Source organism: Salvia splendens, chromosome 14 (assembly GCF_004379255.2).
Source record: "Salvia splendens isolate huo1 chromosome 14, SspV2, whole genome shotgun sequence".
In the NCBI taxonomy this organism is placed as follows: Eukaryota; Viridiplantae; Streptophyta; class Magnoliopsida; order Lamiales; family Lamiaceae; genus Salvia; species Salvia splendens.
This window is the reverse complement of record NC_056045.1, coordinates 29,985,890-30,010,450: the sequence shown is the minus strand read 5'-3', so window position 1 is coordinate 30,010,450 and position 24,561 is coordinate 29,985,890. Positions and strand designations below refer to the sequence as shown.

Sequence of the window (24,561 nt, the reverse complement as noted above, 5' to 3'; positions counted from 1 at the left end):
TTATATTTTTTAATTGTTTATTAGTAGTTAATTTTTAGTGGTGGACTATACTAGCCAATTCTTGATTTTGAGTATTTTACATTTGCATAAAGATATTAGCAACACAAATATATTAGTTTTAAATCTCAATTACATGGGACGATATATATATATATATTGAAGATAGCCACTCTTAATCAAATGAAAATAAAATTGATTGAAAACTCAATAACAATATGAAAGTTTAACTAAAAAATAGTTCTAGGTAAAAAAAAAGAACCTTATTTGAAAATGGATTAAAATCCTAGAAAAAGAATAATTGATAAAACCAACTATCATACTAATAATTTATTATTTTACACGTATACATCGAGATGTATATATTTTAAGACTAAAATATGTATATATTGGTCAAAATCAAATCGTAACTAGTGCTCAACCAAGCTGGTTTTATCATCTAATATTTTTAACATGATTACCTATAATTGGAGCTTAACTTTTTGGGTGGGGGGCTCACCACTAAAATATGTACATCAATATGAAGTGGACTTAATCAACCCACAAATTATATCAATTCTACAATTTTTGATGACATTTCTTGATTTCGAAATGTTACATCCTCTAATTGGGGAGTGTGTCCCTTTCCCTAATCATCATGCATACAAATTGTAATCGTACTCCCCTTCCTTAATCAAGTAATTTTGTGAGTGAAAATGTGAAATCACCATTTCTCTTTTATTATAATTTTAAATTAATTAGTTTGGTTGAATGTATCGCGAGTGAAATAAGAGTATTACTTCTATTAAGTACTACGACTAATTATCGCGACGGATCCAATTGTGGGCAAAATGAGTTTTATTAAATCTTCTTTATCTTATCCATTATTATCCCACATAATTTGGGGGTTTCCCAATCTAATTAATATACGTTTATTATTAAAAATGGAAAGACGACCGACCGTAACAAACATTAAGATTATTTAATCTTAATTTGTTGATATAATATTGTTTATGCATTAATATAAAAATTAAATATTACAATTGTGGAATTTTGGGGTTGGTTATGTGGGGTTAGGAGGCATAAATCAATCACAACTTTGGACCATCATATGCAATGCAACTACCAAAGCCCACTTGTCAAAAGTTATGGGATGCCATATATATACATAGGTCCACACAATATTTTAATTTCCACTATAGATTTTGCCATTTTGGAATGTTATCAACACACCTTAATATTTATCTAAATTTGGCAACAATAATGTTGCATTAGGTTTTTCATTTTTTAAAAAATTTAAATTAACTAAAAAAAGTGTGAAATCAAGATTTGAAGATTGATTCCATTTATTCAATCTTAAATAATAGTACTAGAAAATAAAACTCACGAAGCCAGACCAATTAAATGTGGGGCAATATTGTTAATTCGATAGACTGATTTTTTTTTAAATATTAGGTACTCGTCGGCCAAAAGTGTGGCCTATTGTACGTGGTTCCTGCGAAAACATCCAAATAATGATACATTTCGTCCTATATAATAAAGTTGTCTTTGATTTTAAATTAAAAAAGAAATATATTGTATTACTTTCTCTGTCCCGCAATAGGAGTCCTATTTAGTTATCCGTCCATGAAATATTGTCCAAGTTAGACTTGACATGTGTTTTAAGAAATGTGAAAAAAGTGAGTTGAAATAGTTAGTGGAAGGAGAGTCTCACATTTATATATTAATTTTATAATATAATGTGAGTGTAAAGAGTTAGTAGAAAGTAAAGATCATTTACCAAAAATAGGAAAAAAGTAAAGTGGACAACTTTTCACGGACGGACGAAAATGGCAAAACTGTACAACATTTCACGGACGGAGGGAGTATTAATTTATACGAAAACGTGAGTAGAATAAGTTGGTGGAATGTGAAGTATACTAACCATTTATAATAAAAGTGAAATATGACTATTATTGTGGGACGGACTGAAATAACAAAATATGACTTTTATTGTAAAACGGGGAGCGAATAGTAATTTATTAAACCATGCAATAAAAATTCATTGAAACTCATTTTTATAGACAACAATGCTCGTAAATGATTCACTACTTACCAATCCTCTACATTTATCTAGATCCAAAGAATATGGATGTTTTGACACAATTTTCTTGTCTAAACACAATAAGATTATGAAATACTAAAAAATCTACAATTTCCTAATTACTACTGTACAAATGAATAATTGCATAACCACACACTTGTACGAATCCTTTCATCACATGTCCTTTCAAATGATGAAGTAAGAATGTTAAAGATGGGGCTCACCACTTCGGAGTAAATAGATAAAGAAATAATCAATTATAATCACAAGAAAAAGGCATAATTATCTACCAAATTGTTAATTATCATGTTTTTAATTACTTAATGCTCTGTTTTATAATTACTTAATGCTTTGATCATATAATCAATCCATTCTGCATAATCAACATTATTAAAACTGTGATGATTCTAACTTCCAAATATGCTCTCAACTCTTTTTGTGCTCTGATTTATAGAGTGTGAAATGTGGGCATTGTAATGTAGAGTAATTATTTCAATTTCCAAAGATCACTCCTTTTTTATGTGTAAAACTTTCCTCCACTCCATTCTTGTAATATAAATGCTGTAAATTATAATTATTGTTAAAATACGATTATTATTTGAAAATTTTAACTTTAGTTTAAATTTTTATTGAATCAAAATAATTTTAAAATAATAAATATTAAGTGGTATTTATGTGTTGAAATATGATTTTTTTTTTGAAAACTTTCGATGTTGGTTCATGTCGAGAAATCAACATTGAAAAGCTTAATCAGAACATGACAACTTAACTCATCATGTAAATTAACTTCATTTCCCCCCTTTAAGCATATGTTTGAATGATGTAGCTATAATCTGTTTTATCTGACTTATATTCTAACGCAAAACTATTAGAACTTAGTCACTCACTCCTTAAAAGGCCTTATAAGGGGTGGGTAATTCATACTTATATAGATGAAATAGGATAATCACCAAGTTGATGTGGGACAAGATTTAAGAGTTTTTAACACGCCTCTCACGTGTCGGCTGGAATGACACATCGGACTTCCATCACGTGGGTAGGCATGATAAGAGAATCCATCGTCGACTTGGGCCCGCTTTGATACCATATTAGAAATTGGCCACTCACTCCTTAAAATGCCTTATAAGGGGTGGATAATCCATACTTATATAGATGAGTTAGGAACATCACTAAGTTGATGTGAGACAAGAGTTTTTAACACTCCCCTTTCACGGGTAGACAGGAATGACACATCAGACTTTCAGGTAGGCAAGAGAAGAGATTGAAGTTTGAACAAATTTTGGCTTTAATTTCCTCTTCAATTTTTTAAAATATTTTTTACCCAAAACTTCTCTTATCCGCTTAGCGATAGGCATTAGGATTCTAGTAAATCTTATCATATCTTTAGCTATAGAATCAAAACCCTAAACCACTATATCTCTAAAACCCCAATTAAATCTACCTTCACTCGCACTCCCACAATCCAAACTCCCCATGAATCTATTCCACCACATCCGCGGCGGCGATTGGGCGGAGAGCATCCACACCGCCGCTGCCGCCGACCTCCAAAAACCCTACAAAACCCTAACCGAAACCGACATAAAAAACCTCCAAGAAAGCGACATCTCCACCGTCTCCGCCGCCCTCTCCGTCTCCAGAGGCCTCGCCTGCTCCCTCCTCCTCGCCAACAGCTGGGACCTCCACTCCGCCTGCAACAAATGGCTCCCCGTAGTAGATCCGCCGCAGCAAGGATCGACGACGTCGAAACGCACGATCTGCAAAATCTGCTTCGATAAATTTCTACCCCCTAAAATGGCCTCCGCTGGCTGCGGCCATCTCTTCTGCTTAAAGTGCTGGAGTAGCTACGTCGCTAACACGATCAACGACGGCGCCGCCTGCTTGATGCTCCGCTGCCCGGAGTCTGGCTGCGGAGCAGCTGTGACATTTGAAATGGTGGAGAGATTCGCGCCGGGTCTGAAAATTAGAAAATACCGCCGCCATCTCCGGCGATCCTATGTGGAATTGAATCCGAATCGAAAGTGGTACTGTTACAGATATGGAGTATTTATTTGTTTTATGCATGAATGAGACTGATAAATCATTTACATCACCAAATATGTTCTATCCCACAAAGTTTGAAATCCGCTAACTAAATCACCAAGTTTCAATTTTTGCTAGTTTATTCCATGAGTCGAATTTTAGGTGGAATCTAAAATGGATTGAGATTGAGATTTTGATGTTTCAATCTTTGTTTCAATCCGCTAATTGATTAATGAGTCAGGATTTTCAATCTTTGTTGATGTAGATTGAGATTCCAAGGTGAATGAGATGTGTGTATAATCCAATATGTTTCGATTAAAAAGTCTCATTTACTAAATGTATTCTGTCAACAGTGTATATACAGTGTAATATCTTATTTTCATTTAATTTTTTTTCAAATTTCTCATTAAAACTAATGAGGTCTCCATGTTTTTATTTTCATCTTTTAGACTTTATAAATTTCTCATTAAAATTCAATGTCATTCCAAAATTTTTATTTTAATAAAAAAGAAAGACTATATAAAAAGAGGAATCCATACATACATGGTTGTTGGGAATTGGTTTGATTTGATTTTGTTCGGCTCTCAGGTGCCCGGCCGCGGGATGCAACCTAGCAATCGAATTCGAATTCGACGGGAGCACGATCCACGAAGTGGTCTGCGCCTGCTCGCACACCTTCTGCTTCCTCTGCACGGCAGAGAGCCACCGCCCCGTGTCGTGCAAGGTGGCGGCGGAGTGGCTGGAGATGAACAAATCCGAGGCGAAGAGCGCCAAGTGGATCGTCTCCAACACGAAGCCGTGCCCCAAATGCCACCGCCCGATCCAGAAAAACTACGGCTGCGACCTCATGACCTGCGCTGCTCCGTGCGGGTTCAACTTCTGCTGGAACTGCCTCTCGCCATTGAGAGACCACGGCGTCACCTTCCGCTGCCACGCGGCCGAGGAGAAGGGGGAGATGAAGATATTGCCAACGAGCGACGCGGGGAGATACGCCCACCACCGCGAGAGGTGGGAGTTTTACGACAAGTCGGTGAAGGCGGCGGTGGAGGATTTGGAGCGGGCGAGGGTGCGGTGCGGGGGCGGGAGAATGGGGTTTGTGGCGGCGGCGTGGGAGCAGATTGTGGCATGCCGGCGCGTGCTCAAGTGGAGCTACGCGTTTCGGTATTACTTGGCGGAGGCGGTGATGTTGGAGTACTTGCAGGGGGAGGCGGAGGCGGCGTTGGAGAGGCTGCAGCGGTGCGCGGAGGAGGAGATGGGCGATGAAGGTGTTTATGTCGATGAGGAGAAGTTTAGGGTGTTTGAGGTGAAGCTTTTGAATCAAACACGTGTTACGAGGAGGTGTTTTGATACTTTGGTTGTGGCGTCGGAGAATTGGTTGACTGAAGTTGAGAGCTCGAAGACGAACAAGTCCCAGAGAAGCTCTGTGACTAGGCCCGGGTATGAGAACTCGAAGAGGCGTATTGGGAGCTCGAGGACGAGCAAGCCCCGGGGAAGCTCTAAGACAAGGCCCAGGTACGAGAACTCGAAAGGGAATATTGGGAGCTCGAAGACGAGCAAGCCCCAGAGAAGCTCTGAGACAAGGCCCGGGTACATGAACTCGAATAGGCTTATGTACTTCTACTCTAGCTCCGACTCAGACTCTGAATACTCCGACTCCTACTCCGACTCAAACTCTTTATCCTCTGACTCAGGCTTAGAGTCAGAGGAGCCAAAGAGGCGTAAGTACTCCAACTTCGAGCTTGAGAAGTCGAGGGGGCATAACATCTTCTCAGGAAATTATATGGACTTCATGCTCATGCTCCCACTCTTGATCATCTGTTTCTTCTTCATCTTCAACGCCTGCCCGATCTTGTATTCGTTCGTGGCCTTTTATATGTAGTTACTTATTTGGGAAATCTATAGCATTTTTCATGGTTCATTTTAATTAGGTAGCTTATGAGAAATGTGATTTTATTTTGGAGTTGTATGATGTGCCTAAATATTATCTTATTTTCTTATAATGAACTAAAAACGAAAAAATAACCTTAGTTGTGCTCTTATAATGAACTATATTTTGGTTATGTGTTATGCATTTTGTGTATGAATTGTGATGGATTATCAGTATGGTGACCATAAATACGGAGTCAGCTGTTAAAATACTCAACTTACTTCATAAAAACTTATAAAAAACTTAGAATTTACAGTAATCAATACTTAAAAGTAATAAATAAAAAAATTGAATAATTGACATTAGAATTATAGTACTACTACTATTTTTATTTAGTTATTGCTCAATAGGTTAATTCCGAAGAGTACTAATATAAGTTTCATGGATGAGAAGATCGCAATTGTTGTTACGACACCTCTCAGGCACAAGTGTGAGGCCTTAAGAGTTTGGCTTCTGACAGGTAGTGGGTTAAGCCCCCTTAGCAGGTCACTGCGTACCCTGATTTAACATCCCTTATAATACTATCGGGCCGAGATGTGGGGCACTTAGGGTTGGGGTTTCAACTTTTTTTTGTATGCAATTGATTTGTGTAACGTTATTTATAAAATTGGAATTCAAATTTGATAGTAGCAAATTTTGGCTCTAACTTCCTTTACAATTTTTGATACTCTTATTTCTTTAAATAATGTGGGAAAATGTATTTTGAACCCAAAACTTCTTTGCTACGCCATCAATTTACAAAAATTCCTCTACAATTTTATATAAATATAATACTTCCTTCATCCCATGAAAATATGTGCACTTTCCATTTTTGTTCGTCCCACAACAAATATATGTGCATTCCATTTTTGGAAAAGTTATATCAATTAAATAATGTAAGTCTCAGTATCCATTAACATTACTTTAACTACCATTCTCATACTCTCTCTTGCTATGCCATCCTATTCTCCCTTCTATCTTACTTTACTAATTTTGTCTTAATTCTCATGTCATACTTATTGCTTATATTTTTATGAGACGGAGCAAGTTTTTAGGAGTATCTAATTAGAATATTCTTTGATATTCATTAGGATTATAGTGTATCTAAATCATGTCATTAAACCCTAAACCACTATATCACTAAATCCCCAATTAAATCTCCATTCAATCCCACAATCCAAACTCCCCATGAATCTATTCCACCACAGCCGCGGCGGCGATTGGGGGGGAGAGCAGCCGCACCGCCGCCGCCTTCCCAAAACCCTACAAAATCCTAACCGAAACCGACATAAAAGACCTCCTCGACCCAGAAGACCGGAGAAAGCTCCAAATATAGGAAATCAAGGAGGTAGGTAGTTGGGTTTTATTTTGCATTATAGTGTAGTAACATTTTTCATTTCACTAGTTAGGGTTCTTCATGCTTCTTATTGGTTTTGTGTCATTAGTGTTGTCCCTATCGTTCTAGTTTCTTGTTGATTATGTGTCATTTCTCTAAGAACTTGATTTGGAGATTACCTTAAAAAGTTTAATATTCACAACAAATGTTCTGATATAAAATAAATTTAATTAAATTATCTGCAATAAATTAAAATTTTAATAATTATGTCTTGGACACAATTTTCATTTGTAGACTTATCTGGACACAAAATTAGGGGTAACTTTTTGTGTTGAATTTTTTTGAAAATCCGCCACAATTTAGGATGCAAAGACAAATGAGGTCATTTTAAAAAGCGCATGTGATTTACTTAAAAACACAAATAAGCGTCCATAACTGAGTGACAAAATGTTGTTAACCGATATTTTTTGTAGTGCACGGGAAGTTGGAATATGATTTTAATTTAGTTAGAAAATAAAAAACGACATATATAATAGTCATTTAAAAAAAAAAGAGCAAAAAAGCGCGTTTTTATTACAGCAACAATAGAAATAAAAAAATAGTTATAATATATAAGCACTTAATTTCTACTTAATTCATTTACAAGTTTACAATTGCAAGTTTGCAACCACACACTTAGGTTAGCTAAAAAAAATAAAGAATGCCAATAAATACTATACATTTATTTTGAACCTTTTGCAGCCTGATCTCCGAGTTAGGGTCGGCCGGAAACGCCATGGCCGCCCCCCCATCTGCAACTTTTTTTTTTTTGAAGAATAAGTCAAACCCCATTTCCAGTCATTGGTTCTGCCTCAAAATTATGTTTTGGATTCGCCACTGGCCTGATCTCCCTGTTCACCACCTTCAACAATCACATTTGGTGTTCTAATCCTAAACCTCTCAGCTCTAAACTCATTTATTTCTTCCATATTTATTTCTCTCTGTCTCATGGACTTCATGCTCATGCTCCTCTTCATGCTCCCACTCTTGCTCATCTGCTTCTTCTTCATCTTCAACGCGTGCCCAATCTTCTTGAACACCTCCTCGTGGTCTCCCTTGAAGATCTTGTCGAAGAACTCACGTCGTTCCACATAGATCTCCCCGAACATCTCTAGCGCGCCCAGTAGCCTCGGGTCGACCCCCTTGCCCGAGTTCCATCTGATGAAGTGGGACGTCTTTGTCTCTTCCTGTCTGCTTGAATAATCGAAGGCGGGGTAGAAAGACGAGGATGCACCATTGTTTGATGGCTCCATGTAGTATGTGGGTGTAGAATATGTGTAAGGATTCATATGGATTTTTGTTCAAAAAAGATGTTGAAGATAAGGTTTGTTTAGTTGTAAAGATGTTGCTTGGAGATTTGTTTAGTAAGTTGTAATGTAGGGACTCAATGAGAATGTTTGTATTTATAAGGGTGTGGAAGCAAGTTCCATGTAATAACTTAATTTGAAGAGGTCGAATTAATTTATGTAGAATTAGTCAATATTGCTAAGCTGTAATAAACGAGGCTATGACTTGGAGCACAAGAGTAGACCTTTTCTGTTCTAGATATTTTGGAGGTGCATGATGTGTCCAAATATCTATTGCTTATTTGTATTATAGAAGTCAACACTTTTATATTCCTAAAAAGTTTAGGACTATGTTTAGTTATTTTTTTAACCTTAGAGTGTTTTGTAGTTTATGTTTGGAACTTTGGAATTGTTGTGAGACCACTCATCTGGATGTATGAAGTTGGCCGATAATGCCCAAAAGTGTATTGTTTATCGTTTTCTTGTGTTTGTTCGTTGCTTTTATACTATAGTAGTTTTTGATTGTGCATTTATTTTTGTCTATATATTAATTTCATTGTTTATCTGTATAAATTACGTGTATAGTGCTATTTTGCTCACGATTTCCATGGCTCGAACATTTGTACACATCGGAAAAATTAATTTTATTTGGGAAGCACCAATTGAAGTTTAATTAGAATTGGAAGATCATATCCAAGTATCTTTAGATAATTTTTTTTTCTAGTCACACGCAACTTTGTTTAATTCCATATTAAGATAAGTTGTTGCTTCTTACTTCTTTTAAGATATACATTGATATAGTTGAACTCCGAAATGAATGGATTATGAGTGGATATATGTTAATTCTTAGCTAGAATTGTGATTAGCCTTAATTAAAGCTATTATACACTATTATCGTATTTGGTTTGCTTCCACGTTATTAATTGCTACTAGTACTACTATTTTATAGGGATTAATTATGTGTTTATTTATGTAAAAACTTTATCATTACGCGTATTCTTCTCAAGTTAGGTGAGATCAAAATTATGCGCAAAATTTCTTTTGTACGAACTATTTCATGGATAATAACAAATTTTCATGCTCCAAAATACTATTCAAACATATGAATAATTGGCTGTAGTTTTTTGTGAGTTTATTTTCTATTAAAGCATTTTAAAAAGAAAAATCGTTATCATTCATAGTCGAAATAATAGAAATGAAGGGGAAAATTTGTGGTCCACTTACTTTTAAAATGTGTTTAGAGTATTTCTTTGGGAAAGAGAGGCTGTGAATATTTAAATTTTCATAGCTTTAATACATAATTGTGTTGTTTTGTGATCTTTCTACCAACAAACAATTCCGATAATATATAATAATGTGATTAATTTTAATACAGTCTACCAAGTGATAAACTATATATTTCATATATTTTAAAACACTTACAAAATATAATAGTAATATGATAAAATATATCTTAATAATTAGACTCTTAGTCAAATGTATCACATATTGTTATAAGTCATGATAATTTATTATTATCACTTTTTTCTATGATTCCATCGTTGAACATGACATGCAATAGTAGGCCATGCCCTACTTTATTTGATCCTATGATGAGACAATCACTACATATTTGTAATTAGTACAGAGAGAGACAAACATATTTAAATGGTAGATCTTATTATAATGATGGTAACAATGACTTTGGACAAATTAAAAAGAAACACAACAAAATATGTTCTAAATATATTACTACAAAAGTTGAAACTATTGGGTGTGAAAATAAATAATCCCATATGTCCCATTCAAGATGTCCACATTTTCTTTTTAGTTTGTCTCATTTAAAATATTTACTTTTTATATTTAGAATTAAATATATCTCTCATCTCTATTCATTAAAATAGTCAATCACTTTTTCCACTCTACTTTATCACAAAAAACTATTCCAACTCAAAATTCCGTTCTACTTAGAATGTGGTCATCTTGTAAGGTGGGGGATGAAGGGAGTAAAACATCTACTACTAGTTAATATATAGATTGCTTTATAAAATAAAAAACAATTAGAGATGTGCTGTGATTTAGTATTTATATAGGCAAGAATATATATCAATATATCATACTGTAGTCCACTCGAAAATCTTAAATCGTACGAATCGTCACACCAGAAGGAAACAAATAAAGAATAAAAAAAACCAAAATTACATACTAATTGTATTATTATCTGACGAAGTCGAAGTCGAAGTCGAAGTCGAAGTCGAAGTCGAAGTCGAGATTATGTAATATGGAATCAGTCAAAGTTGATTTTACTTTACTTTCAATATCTTAGCGGATTAATTTATTCTGGAGTGAGTGAAAATATGAAACGCTTCAAAATTTCTCATCAATTTCATTTGAACTTTAGTGTGTGTGTGTGTGTGAGAGAGATTGGCTTGCCTAATTTTCTTATTAATTTCGCCGAAAGCCTAATTTCCACATTAATTTTCGCCAAAAGCCTAAATTCGTCGAAACTTTCTCTCATTAATTTTGCTAGAGATAATTATATTTGAATAATTTTACGAATAATACTTAATGCCATATAAGTAATCAATAAACAAAACTAAAAAAAAATGAGAAAATACACTCATATATGAAGATTCAACTAGTCAATAATTTTGTAATGAAAGCGTAAATGATTTGCTGAATTTCAAATTATTCAAACACGTTTCAGTGTTCTGCATGAGAAGGAAAGATTAGATTTCCTATCTTGGACCTATTATTACTCATATTTTCTTTTTAGAGAAAAGTACACGAAATATATATTTAAAATCTGAATATATATATCCTATTCCTCATTCCTGACTAAAAAATTATTCCATATATCTTGAGACGAACAAAAATGAAATATTTTAACTTTTATATTTGGACTGTATAAATGAAATAAATCATAGAAAAACAAATTTTCTACAAATTAGGTAGTAAAGTGCTAAGAAATATACCTCGATGGCTCGATTGTTCAAAGTGTTTATTGTACCGTACAAGATGCCCCCATGCATTGTTTAATTAGATTGTTTAATTCATCTTAAAATTTGAATTTCCTATAATAAACTAAAAACAAAATAAAAATGTTCTTTTGGTGTTGATTTATACTGATATATTTATTTGGTTATGCATTAAGAAGAAGTTTTGCTTATAAAATGACCCTATTAACTTATATGTTTAGTTTAAAGAATATATTTTCTACAAAAAGGGGTAAAGTGCCAAGGAATATGAATACCTGGATTATTATATTCCAAAGATTCAATTCAAATGTCAAAGTCTTTGCTTACACCTTGGAATAAGCTATTCCCATTTCCCACCTCTTCCAACATCCAACAAAATTCAATACAAGACAAAACCCCAACTACTATATAAACACACACCACACACACTAAATCCTCATTCACCACAAACTAACAAACCAACTTCAAGAAAAAAAAAGAACTCCACACACAAATTTGAAACTAAAATGCCGAGCCACCAAGAAAAGATGATTCATCACTTCCCGCGGCGCATCATACTGGTGCGCCACGGAGAGAGCGAGGTGAACGAGGATGAAGGCATCCTCGAGCACGTCCCCAACCACAAGATCAAGCTGATCAAGAAGGGCGCCGAGCAAGCCCGGGCAACGGGGCGAATGATAAAGGAGATCGTGTCGGAAGAGGAGGCGTGGAAGGTTCTTTTCTACGTCTCGCCTTCCAATAGGACGAGGGAGACGATGGAGGAGATCATCAGCCGGGGTGGAACGTTCGAGAAGAATCGGATCGTTGGAGTGAGAGAAGAGTGTAGGTTGAGAGAGCAGCATTTTGGGAATTTTCAGGATTTGGAGGAGAGGAGGAAGATTAAGAGAAGTAGGGTTAGGTATGGGAAGTTCTTCTATAGGGTTCCGGAGGGAGAATCCAGTGCCGATGTTTACGACCGTGTTTCGAGTAAGTTCCTTGTCTCGTATTTTTGGTTAGTCGAAGTTGTGTCCGCAATTTTTTTAGGGGTAATAGTCATTTAATTTAAATCATGAATTGTGGTCAAATTCTGATTTGATTCCAGGCACAAAATATCGTCTTTTAATGATTTAAAAATCATGCGATTCATTATAAGAAATATTTTTTATATTCCTTTATTTTATGTTACGTCTTCTAGCTGGAATGGAATCCGGCAACAGAATAATGATTCATCAAGTTAGGATCTGAATTATTCAATATAGTTAGAATCTTGTATTCAAATATCTCACACATTTTCAACATTTTATAGTAGTAGTTGGTTTATAATCTTTGATCAATTCAATTGAAATTTGAAACATATATTATGCATTTTTACAACTCAATTAAATTACAATGATGTCATAAACCAACATTCTTACCATAAAAAAAAATCTTTTTTAGGTTTTCTTGAAGGGCTATGGAGGGACATGGAATCCAACAAATTTGGAAATGAGATGAATTTGATAGTAGTCTCCCATGGACTCACTATCCTTCTATTTTTAATGAAATGGTTCAATTGGACTATTAATCAGTTTGAAGAGCTTGCCAATCCAGCTAATTGCGAATACCGAGTCCTAGAGCTTGGCCCGGATGGCGAATATAGTCTTGCTTCGTACCACCAAATAGACGAGCTCAAAAAATGGGGATTATCTGATGAGATGATCGAGGATCAAATTATTCGAGCTAGGGGTCTCCAGCCTTTTCTTGATCGGAAGTGTCTCGTTGCGCCCACCGATGATTCAGCATCGGACGACAGCCTCGGATATTATTTCGATGAGAAATGAATTGGGAAGTCTAGTACTTAAAAAGTACTAGGGCTTGGTCTAAAAGGTTTGATGTTGGTTTAATTCACTAATAATTGCTGTTAATTTGTATTTGTTCATTTTTATTTATTTATTGGTGGGTGTTTATGATGGTTAACATTTTCAATTATTTTGTAGCATTTATATCTTGCATGATGTTGTACGTCCGGAATTTCTTGATATGTATTCTTTTATCAATAATGAAATAAAATGTTCTAATTTTTTAGTTTGGTTGTAGACTTGTTGTTGACTCTTTCATGATGTATACTTTTATGGTCTATATAAATTAATCCATTTTTTTTATAACAAGAAGAGGGAATCACCCTAAAGTTCAAACACCGCCCCTACATTGGGCACATACGGCCATGGGTTATACCCAGCCGGTCATTCAGTAACAAATTCATCGTCTCAATCGGCGCCTCGTCAAACACCACTAGCCCAGGCTGCATATTCACACCCAAATTTGCCATAAAGTCTGCAATTTGATTGCTTTCCCTAAACACATGAGCGATCTTCACATTCCACTCTCTTTGCATGATACCTTTTATACTTCTAGCGAGTGATAAAGCGCTAACATCCGATTCCCTGTCATTAAGCACATGGACAACTGCCATATTATCGCTTTCTATTTTTGATTATTTGTTTCTGAGCCCATTCTCAAACTAACAAATCATTTGGACCCGCTAATTTATGGTTTTTGGAGGGACCATGCTGAATCGCTGATGGATATATTATTGGTAACATTGTATTTTATACTAAATTAATTATTTAACCAATATAATTTAACATATATTTCAAATATTTGTACACATTGTACTAAATTAAACTATTTTTTATTGGCATATATTATCATAACTAAGTTATTTTTCAAAGTTATCATTCTAAACTTTATTGTGGATAAGTTATTCACTCCCCATCACCCATATGTTATCTTGTTAATTTCTATGCTTGGCTTCTGAGGTAAGGTAATTAAAAATTTTAATCATTTTGTTCATAAGATAAGACATGTTCGTTTTTTCAGAGTCACCAACACTTGAATATGTCCCGACACCAAACTTGCTCATTTTTCAAGCAAAATATTATTAGAGGAAAGTCAAAAATATTAATAATAACTCTAAAAAAGTACACTTACTACTTGATTAATTCCAATGTTCTACTTCACTACATATTTCAATCTTGTCATATAATTGATGTACTATTAAAAAATGATTATATATATATATAAAATACTATTTTGATACTGTCCCAACACCGCCAACGCTACCAGCCCCCGACCAAGAAGAAGCGGAGTGTGAGGCGGAGGAAGTTCACGAGGGTCAGAGTCCAGAACAGACATCCATCGCACAGTCGAGGCCGAAGAGGAGCGCCCGTCCGCCCGAGAAGTATGGAGACTACGTCTCCAAATAGTCGGAGTCAGTAGTTAGTTTTATTTATTGTTTTGTTATTTTTCCTTTTAAAACATTAGTAGTTTATTTTTTGTTTATTTGACGCTTAGAGTCGGGCATAATTATAAGCTCCGTTTCGGGTTTTCTTTGTTGGTTCTTTCCCGAGATGAAATAGGATTAGGAGTCGAACCAACCCTAGGGTCCTTAGTCTATAAATAGGGCAATTATTCCTCACTTTTACGTATGAATAAATTGAATTTTGCCCATAAGATTGTGAAGTATTTTCGTAACCCTAGCTTACTCGCTGCCCGATGGAAGAAATCCGCGCACAGCCAGCCGCTAGACCTCCGCCGATCTCTTCTCGAGACGCCGGAAATTACTTTGATCGCCGAGCAGATAGCCGCCGATCACCGTTGAGGAATTGAGGCCTTAACATCTGGTGCTTTCATCCAGTACTCATGAAGCGTTACACCAACAATGGGAAGTCAGTTTGGGGACCGAATCGGAATGATTCGTACCCGGTCAACAGGTTTGGCGGTCGTCCACCCTTCGGAGGCCGCCACGATGGTAGCGGGAACTACCGCTCGTCAGGGGACGACGGTGACATGGAGGGACGCACGATGGACGAAACCCATCATGATGATCACGTGAGCAACAAATTGGATCGGGTCCTCGAGAAGCTCGATCAATTCGACGTATGGAGGGAGGAGGCTGATCGAAAATTCAAAACCCTAGCGCCCGTAGTCACGCGCGATTCGGACGTGCCGATAGGCCTAGACGATGGGGATGATCCACAGTGGGACGAGAACAGAAGAAGGAGACCGAACGAAAGAGGGTTTCAACCGGGAAACCCTAATCGTGGTTTCCAAGAAAGGCCACGGCGAGAGGATAGGAGCCGTATGGGCCATGGCGGAGAGTTTCAAGGGGAGCGACATAACAATTTCGCACGCCCCGCGACAATGTGGATGAAATCATAACGTCCCAAAGAATACATATGGATCAATATATATAGGGATTAAGGAACAACAATTTGTTAAAATAAAGATATTAAACACATAAGTTTTGAGAATGATGAGTATTGTAAGCATGTGGAGCAACGGCCGGCCTTCGACGGACGATGGCGACGAATGTGAGGCTACAAAGACGGCGATCTCGTCGTATCTAGAGAGAGAAGAAGAGATAGAGAGGAAGAAAATGGAAGTGAAAGAAAGGGTTAAGTCTCAACTCAACCGTGCCGAGGAGGAAACCAGACGGTTAGCTCAAGTTTGGGAAGTAAGCATTTTTTTCCTAATAAAATAAACTTAATTATTTTTTCTATTAATTAAATACATGTGATTTACGTAGTCAAACTCTAGTCAGTCCCATAGTTTTTGTGCATGATTAGATGATTGTAAAATTAATCCATTCAAAGAAGTTGTCTATAGAGAGTAAACCTAAGGAGTTTAGATTATTAATTTTAATTTATGTTTTATGATGAATATTGGATTTAAATTATATATTTGAGTTTTGATTAATGTAATAGGAATTAGAAGTGTTGACTGATCCAATGAGAAAGGAAGTTGGAGCTGTGCGCAAGAAAATTGACTTGGCCAACCGCGACCTTAAACCTCTTGCCCAAATCTGCCACAAGAAAGTAACCTTTCTATCACTTCATACTTCTTCCGTCTACGAAAAATATAGTTAATGCCCGAGAAGGAGAGAAAGACAAGTTTTTTGTTTTGCTTTTTTTAAGGATGTACATCATCAAACGCCTATTCTATCTTTAATTTTTAATAATCAGAGTATATATCATATACTATTCATTTTATTAAAAAAATATTATTATAATAAAAGTGAAATATACATTTCACATTTTTATTCATTTATGATGGCCCAAGTCTTGCCCAAATATATATATATCCTTAACCCAATAATTGGCGACTAGAGTAGTTCTCTAAGTTATTCATGACCATTCTATTTTTTTAATTTATCAAAATTGAGAATTGTTTATGGTTAATCATCACTTTTGCATTTGCACATGTTGAAATTTGGAACAGGAGAGAGAATACAAAGAACCAATGGAGGCTTTCAAAGAAAAAAACAATGAAAAGGCTCAATTGACCAATACCCTTGTGGAGGTAAACTATATACTGAGCTTTATATAAATACATAAATTTTATAATATGTTTAATAAATTTTAGCTACAAAATGTTCGTCTCTATGTAAATAAAATCAATTTATAATACTGCATTATTATACTATAGTAACGAATTCTTCGCAAAAAGTAGTAATAAATTTCAAATAATGCAGGAAGAGAGATCTATGTAGCATCACATTTAACAATGGTATATTTTCTATATATAGATGATTTATAATTTTATTTATTTTCACATTGGTGCAGTTAGTGAGTCAAAGTGAGAAAATCAGAATGAGGAAATTGGAAGAACTCAGCAAGATTGTCAGCTTAAACACTTAAGAGTTAAAACAGAATGTCAACTAATACTACTAATTTGTTTAATAATGTGCTTTTATCATCCAATGTCCGTATATCACTTGACCTTTTGCAATATTAAAAATGGGTTGTAAAACTATGAATTTAACATTTTCTTACTTTTTTCATAATGAAATATTTTGATTTCTTATTTATAATACATTGTTGATTTGGAGCGCATATATTTCAAATTGATGACATAATTGAATTATTTGCTAAATGTGTAAGGGAAAAATGATACACGACCAATCTTGTTCTCGTAGAATTTTTCGAATGCTATGCATGTTTAGCACTCTACACATTAAGGAATTAAATGTTGATACAAGTATGACTCTATATATTTGTGTAATCTGAAATTTTGAAACAGTGTACAATAATATATGTGTAAAATAAGTAAAATAATAATCCTATATTTTGAGAGTTTGATTGCACCTTTCTCTCCACAAGTATTCGTGTGGATACAAATTTTAAACGTGTGTTTTTAATATTTTAGATTTTACGAATATAGGAGTAATTGACAATTATTTTGTCTAAAAACTAAATTTAAATGAAAGGTTGAATAATCACGGTTAATGCACAAATTTGAACAAAGTTTTTTAAAATTGAACTTTCGCAATGGCGACGAAATATTTCCAAAATAATCTCTTTTGAAATGAAAACATTGTAAAACCAATAATCAAACACTTTGTGAACCAAAAAAACGAACACTACTGTTCCTGAACAATTTCTCTCCGATCAAAGCTATTTCAGCTCACTGAGAGACAGAGAGGAGAGAGAGAAACACAGTAAACCAAGCCAGCACAGAGTTTTTCCAATACAAGTAACTGAAACTCGCTCAAGCAACGCAGTCATTGGTTCAAGAAAAACTGCCAACATATTAGTTTTTGCTTAAATTTCCTCTTTGCATCTGAAAGCACCCATTTCTTAATCAACGACATACTCTTAACGGATTGAATTGAAAAATTTTGAGCTTGTGTGATCCTTCAAATACTCATTAATCAATCTAATCTATAAATGACGACCATAACGTCTGCGGTCTCACTTCCTTTGCAGCTAACTGTTGCTTGCATCAAAATGGGACGACCAGAGATTGCTGAAAGAGCCATCAAGACTGCAGAGAAACGCATTTCGAAAGACAAGTGGCCGGAATATTATGACACGAAGAAAGCAAGGTTCATAGGGAAGCAAGCGCGGCTATTCCAGACATGGTCTATTGCAGGATATCTCGTCTCGAAGCTTCTACTCTCCAATCCTAACACGGCCAAAATGTTGACTACCGAAGAGGACTCTGAGCTCGTCAATGCCTTCTCGTGTGCGGTCAGCAGCTCGAGCCCAAGGAGGAAACGCGGTCCGAAGAGTTCCCAGAACAAGAAGTCTTATATAATTTGAGGATTAGCCACATATATATGGAACAAGTTAGCACTTTCAAGATGCTTATAATTTATTCTTTAATGCAAGGGTGATCCTTTATTGGTTTGATTAACTAAACTGAAGTTTTCAGATAGATCACTTAAATTATGTAAAATTTTTCCTTGTTAAAAGAAAAGGTAATTATTTTCGGGGTAATTACACGGTACATATAAAATGTTTTACCATTATTTTAATTTAGAACAAAAAGTTTTGAGTTTACATGTTTCATGCAAAAAGTTTACTTGGTATTCCAAATTGATACATTCTGTCAAATCCCTCTAACATCGTTACTTGTCTTCTTTCGTCTTTCTACTTTTTTCTTTCCATTCAATCCCAAATCTCCATTCATTTTAATTAGGGCTGGCAAGTTTTGATAGGACACGATAATACGACATGAACCCGCACGTTTAGCATTTGGGTCCTTATTAGGTCGACCCAATAAGAACCCAAAGATAACGAGTTGGGTATGGTTAGTGTAATAAGTTAAGAAAAAACAATTAATTTTTATAATTAAAAAATTAGTAACCTTTACTTTTAGTTATTTTTGTTGATTAAAAAATATTATACTTTAATTTTAATTAATTAAAATGTACTATACTTTAATTTTATTAATAAAAAATAGTAATTAATTTTTTATGAATTTTAAGAAAATTTTATGCTTAAATTTATTAAAAGTTAAGTTTTTTAATTATTTAATTTTATCATTTAGATTTAATATTACTATACTTTAATTTTAGTTTTTTGATTAAGAAAATAGTTAGTTTAATTTGTTAATTTTTTTATATTATCGTGTATTTGAGAAGGTATTATAGGTTTTTCCATTTCTAAGAGGTATCTTTACCTCTCTATAGATTGAGAGGTAATATTATAACTATTATATTTACCTTCTTTTTATGAAAAATTATTCTCAAAGAGAAAAAATATTTAAGAAGATATTACACTTTGGCTGTGTTTGGAACACAGAATTGGAATTCAAATTCTATGGAATCGAATTGGATCTAATTCAATTCCAAATCCTATGTTTGGTAAAATGAAGTAATTGATATGGAATTGAATTTGAAGAATTTATGCATGCACACTATATACAAAACACACTACGCTACACAAAATACACACACTACACACACTTCACATATTTCACAAAATACACACATTTCACACACTACACACATTTCACACATTTCACACACTTCACGCACTACACACATTTCACACACTACACATATTACACTCATTTCATGCACTGAAATGTGTGCGAAATGCGTGAAATGTGTGCGAAATATGTGTAGTGCATGAAATGTGTGTAGTGTGTGAAGTGCTTGAAATGTGTGAAATATGTGTAGTGTGTGTAGTGTGTGAACTGTGTGGTGTGTGAAATGTGTGAAATATATGTAGTGTGTGAAATGTGTGTAGTGTGTGAAATGTGCGTAGAGTGTGAAATGTGTGTATTGCATGAAATAAGTGTAGTGTGTGAAATGTGTGTAGTGTGTTAAATGTGTGTAGTGTGAAATGTGTAGTGTGTGAAGTATGTGAAATGTGTGTAGTGTGTGAAATATGTGTAGCGTGTGTAGTGTGTGTAGTGCGTGAAATATGTGTAGTGTGTGAAGTGCATGAAATGTGTGTAGTGGATATATAGTGAATGACTATTTGGAATTCAAATTTTCTACTTTTGACATGGAATTCAAATTGTGGAATTGAAAGATTTGGAATTGCAATTAAATTTCAAATCCAAACATTTTTGTGGTGCCAAACATTTGATTTGAAATTGAAGGCTCCAATTCCAATTTCACACCTCCAATTCCATGGTCCCAAACACACCCTTTATGTTTTTTAATACATTTTGTATAATTATTTTATTTAAAAGAATTGATTTATCTTCTATATACTTTTTTTTCTTTTGAAAAAGAGTATTATTTTTTAGAAAAATATTTTTCACTTTTTATAAGATTTTCATAAAAATATCATGTGCCTTCTCTATATATATAACTTCCCTCCTTGGTCCTGGGAAATCTCTAAAAGATCATATTCGCTTATTTTGTTAAGTCCAATTCACAAATCTATCTCTCTTCAATTTGATTGTAGTCTCTTCTAATTCACAATTATTTTGTCTTTGCCGCTACTTGATTCTGTAAACCTAATGGGAGAAGCACGCAGCGGCGGCGGCCAGCATTTCCCGGTGGGTTCCATCGTTGAAGTGGTGGAAAAAGACGCAGGCGTGCGTTTAGTCTGCACCGTGATCCCTCTGCCCAGAAACATCGAGCCCGAAGAGAACGAGGGGAAGATTTATGTCAGGTACAGAGCTCTCCCGCCGCGCCGAGGCCGCCGCCTGCGCGAATTCGTGGACTTAACGTCCGTGCGCCCCACGCCCCCTCCGCAGAAGGCGAGCAAGCGCTTCGAGGTGAACGACGTCGTCGAAGCGTACTACAAGGGCGGCTGGTGGGAGGGTGTCGTGTCGGACAGTGCCGTGTTGGCCGGCGGCGAGAAGAGGCTCGTGGTGGCGTTTGAAACCCCCCCGGGCCTCACGAGCTCCGCCTTGGGGCCGTTGAGTCTGCGGCCGCGCTTGGATTGAGTCGATGGGGTTTGGATCTGGCCTCACAGAAAGGGGGATTTGAAGGTGGGAGAGAAGGTGGAAGTTTCAATTGATTTCAATTTCGATTTCAATCTTGGTTTCGATTTTAGGGTTGCTTGGTTTCCGGCGGTGATTTTGGGGGATTTGGGGAAAGGGCTTTATTCGGGGCTAAATTCCACGAAACGACATTATGGGGCGTCGTATCAGCCATTCGTACCCGGAAAAATAAGTATTCCAATCATAGGAAAGAAGCGAGAACGTCTCGCGTGTTTAAAAGAACCACGCATTAGGCTCTCGCGTGTTTATTAAAGACGCGAGAGGCTGACGCGTGTTTATTAAAGACGCGAGAAGCTCTCGGGTGTCTCATTTAAACACGCGACACGCTCTCGCGTGTTTCCCTTGAATCAGTAGACGAGGCAACTCAGTCAGGTAGCTGGGGAGTTGTCTGAATGATCCCTCCCACCCACCATATACAAGCTCAATAGCTTTTCTCCGAGCATACCATGCTTTCTTGTATGTGATTTTCACGTGAAATTTATCTTTGATATATGTACGCATCGCAGAAGGCTTGAATTCAACATCGTTTTCAATTTGAGTTCGAATGCAGAGAGCAATCATGGATGATGTAAGATTAACATGTTCACTTGGATCGTGATCTCCCATGCAACAATGACGATCAACCCATGAGTTGATAGACCAGCTACCATCGCGTTTCTTGAACGTTGCTTTAACCTCCCAATTACATGGGTATCGTTGCCCAAGGGACTCACCTTTTCTTTTCGGATCAAATGGGTCCCTACAAACTGCATGCCATCTTCTTTTTTTTACTATCCATAACCTCATACATCCGACCTGTTCCCACATGCCACAATGTTATAGCCGTTTTCAACTGCAATTTGCTATCAAATTTGGTTCCCACATCTATATGTCTTGGATTATCCTCATCCCAATACCACATGTCTTCTTCAATCACTCCATGGTCTTCTGAAACGTAACCTCGACTGCCTTCACATGGTAAGAATCGAAAAAATGGTAAACCTTCAGGCACATAGTTGGGAACAGGTTGCTCTCCACGAACCGATGGTTGTACATAATTCTCAACTATCATATCAAGTGTCTCGTCGTCTGTAGAATCTTCACATGATTCTGCACTATAATCAAGATCACTTGGTTGGGAACCATCACAATCAGAACCATCACTACCAGCCCTATTATCAGAACCATCTGTACCATCACAATTATCAGAACCATCTGTACCATCACAATTACCAGAACCATCTGAACCATCACAACCATCTGACCCATCACAATTATCAGAACCACCTGAACCACCATAATCATCACATGTCACATTTGGTACATCTGGTTGTTCATCAACCTCCCTCCGAAATGTGTTGAATTCAAACCTATTATATTCATCGTCCCTCCTAGATGTCTCGATATCAAAACTATGATAATCATCTCTCCTAGACGTTCCAACATCATGATGAGTGATTGGTGGTTCAAATTGCAACGCAGTAGTAACAGGAGTATATTCAATAAAAAGTTCAATTTGACGTGGATTTTCAGCAAACATATACTCCAACAAATTATCATCCACTGGTGTAGCTATATAATTCACCACTCCACTAAACAACACAGGATGCCTCCATGTTAAATCAATCGTATGTGCATCCAAATCAATTCCAATTTTTTCACATATCATTGAAACTAGCTGATAGTAAGATATCTTTTCATTCAATATAATAAATGATTTTGCACGAGGAGGATCATAAGCAACACCAAACCTGGGAGCTGAATGATTTTTCCATCCCAATATAAACTCACAAACACCATCAAACCTGCAAGCAAAATAAGTACGACATAACATCATATACTTTTAATTCAACATACTTAAAATAAATATTGCAAAAAATTAAATCCGAAAATTCAATACCAAGTTCAATGCTTCGATAATATATTACGTTTACAATGCTCACATATAACTACATCAATGGCCTAAATTCAATGTTTTTCTTGTCACACAACGTCAAACCATGAACCCTAGATCTATGCCTACATAACATATAGCAAAGATAATTGAAATTAATGCTCAAAAATTACCTAACACCACTTAAAATAGGAATTAGAACATCAAAATAACGGATTACCTTCGATTTCCGCCGGCTAGAGAAGTTGGGTGTGAATGAGATTGAGAGAATTTTTCGATTTGGAAATGAAGATTTTGCCGTCTGGAGTATAACATGATTCAAGGGAAACACGCGAGAGCGTGTCGCGTGTTTAAATGAGACACGCGAGAGCTTCTCGCGTCTTTAATAAACACGAGTCAGCCTCTCGCGTCTTTAATAAACACGCGAGAGCCTAATGCGTGGTTCTTTTAAACACGCGAGACGCTCTCGCGTCTTTCCTATGATTGGAATACTTATTTTTCCGGGTACAAATGGCGGATACGACGCCCATGCACGTCGTTTCGTGGAATTTAGCCCTTTATTCGGTGGAATTGAAGGGTAAACATGTTGAATGTGTTGGTATTAGGCCTTCCGCTCCGGTTTTAGATGAAGGGGAATTTAGGGTTGGTGAGAAAGTGGATGCGTTCTTCGATTGTGGGTGGTGGACTGGATTTATTTTGAAGAAGGTTAGGATGAATGAGTATATTGTGCTTTTTGAGCATCCGGATTCTACTATGCACTTGAATCGCTCGCAATTGAGGCCTCATTTGGAATGGAGGGATGGGAAATGGCTCATTGATGATGATGGCGCCGCCTCTTCCGCCCCGAAAAGGAAAAGAAAATCGAGTTTTTCTGCTTTGAAAAGGCACAAGCCCCAAGTGAAGCAATTGATCGATGAAGATTCTAGGGCTCCAAATGAAGAAACAAAGCACATTGATGATGTTGAATATGATCAATTGATCGATGGAGATTCTATTTCTAGGGCTCCAAATGAAGAAACAGAGCACATTGATGTTGAATATGAATGCGATGTGCAGCAATTGAACGATTCCAGGGCTCCAAATGAAGAAACAAAGCACATTGATGTTGAATTTGATCGCGATGTGCAGCAATTGATCGATTCTAGGGCTCCAAATGAAGAAACAAAGTACATTGATGTTGAATATGATCGCGATGTGCAGCAGTTGATCGATTCTAGGGCTCCAAATGAAGAAACAAAGCACATTGATGTTGAATATGATCACGATGTGCAGCAATTGATCGATGAAGATGATTCTGTTTCTATGGCTCCAAATGAGGAGAAGCTGCTGTTTGTGAAACGTAACGCTATTTGGTAATCCACAGAGTGGGCGGAGGTGC

General features: G+C 36.0%; 4 protein-coding genes across 4 annotated transcripts; all 4 read left to right on the top strand.

Moving 5' to 3' along the window:
* Window positions 1-3,532: 3,532 nt before the first annotated feature.
* On the top strand, window positions 3,533-5,957 carry LOC121764514 (probable E3 ubiquitin-protein ligase ARI5). The gene is made up of 2 exons (XM_042160525.1): window positions 3,533-4,080; window positions 4,667-5,957. The coding sequence occupies exons 1-2, from the start codon at window positions 3,533-3,535 to the stop codon at window positions 5,955-5,957; spliced, it is 1,839 nt and encodes a 612-aa protein (XP_042016459.1).
* Window positions 5,958-12,066: 6,109 nt separating this feature from the next.
* LOC121764872 (phosphoglycerate mutase-like protein AT74H) lies at window positions 12,067-13,581 on the top strand. The gene is made up of 2 exons (XM_042160894.1): window positions 12,067-12,568; window positions 13,019-13,581. The coding sequence occupies exons 1-2, from the start codon at window positions 12,109-12,111 to the stop codon at window positions 13,399-13,401; spliced, it is 843 nt and encodes a 280-aa protein (XP_042016828.1). The 5' UTR covers window positions 12,067-12,108; the 3' UTR covers window positions 13,402-13,581.
* Window positions 13,582-15,271: 1,690 nt separating this feature from the next.
* LOC121764513 (reticulocyte-binding protein 2 homolog a-like) lies at window positions 15,272-17,259 on the top strand. Its single transcript, XM_042160524.1, has 4 exons — window positions 15,272-16,076; window positions 16,327-16,437; window positions 16,841-16,921; window positions 17,185-17,259. Exons 1-4 carry the CDS (start codon window positions 15,873-15,875, stop codon window positions 17,257-17,259), a joined length of 471 nt encoding a protein of 156 aa, XP_042016458.1. The 5' UTR covers window positions 15,272-15,872.
* A 1,029-nt stretch (window positions 17,260-18,288) lies between these two features.
* On the top strand, window positions 18,289-18,663 carry LOC121764512 (alkaline/neutral invertase E, chloroplastic-like). The gene has a single exon (XM_042160523.1). It carries the CDS (start codon window positions 18,289-18,291, stop codon window positions 18,661-18,663), a length of 375 nt encoding a protein of 124 aa, XP_042016457.1.
* The last annotated feature ends 5,898 nt before the right edge of the window (window positions 18,664-24,561 follow it).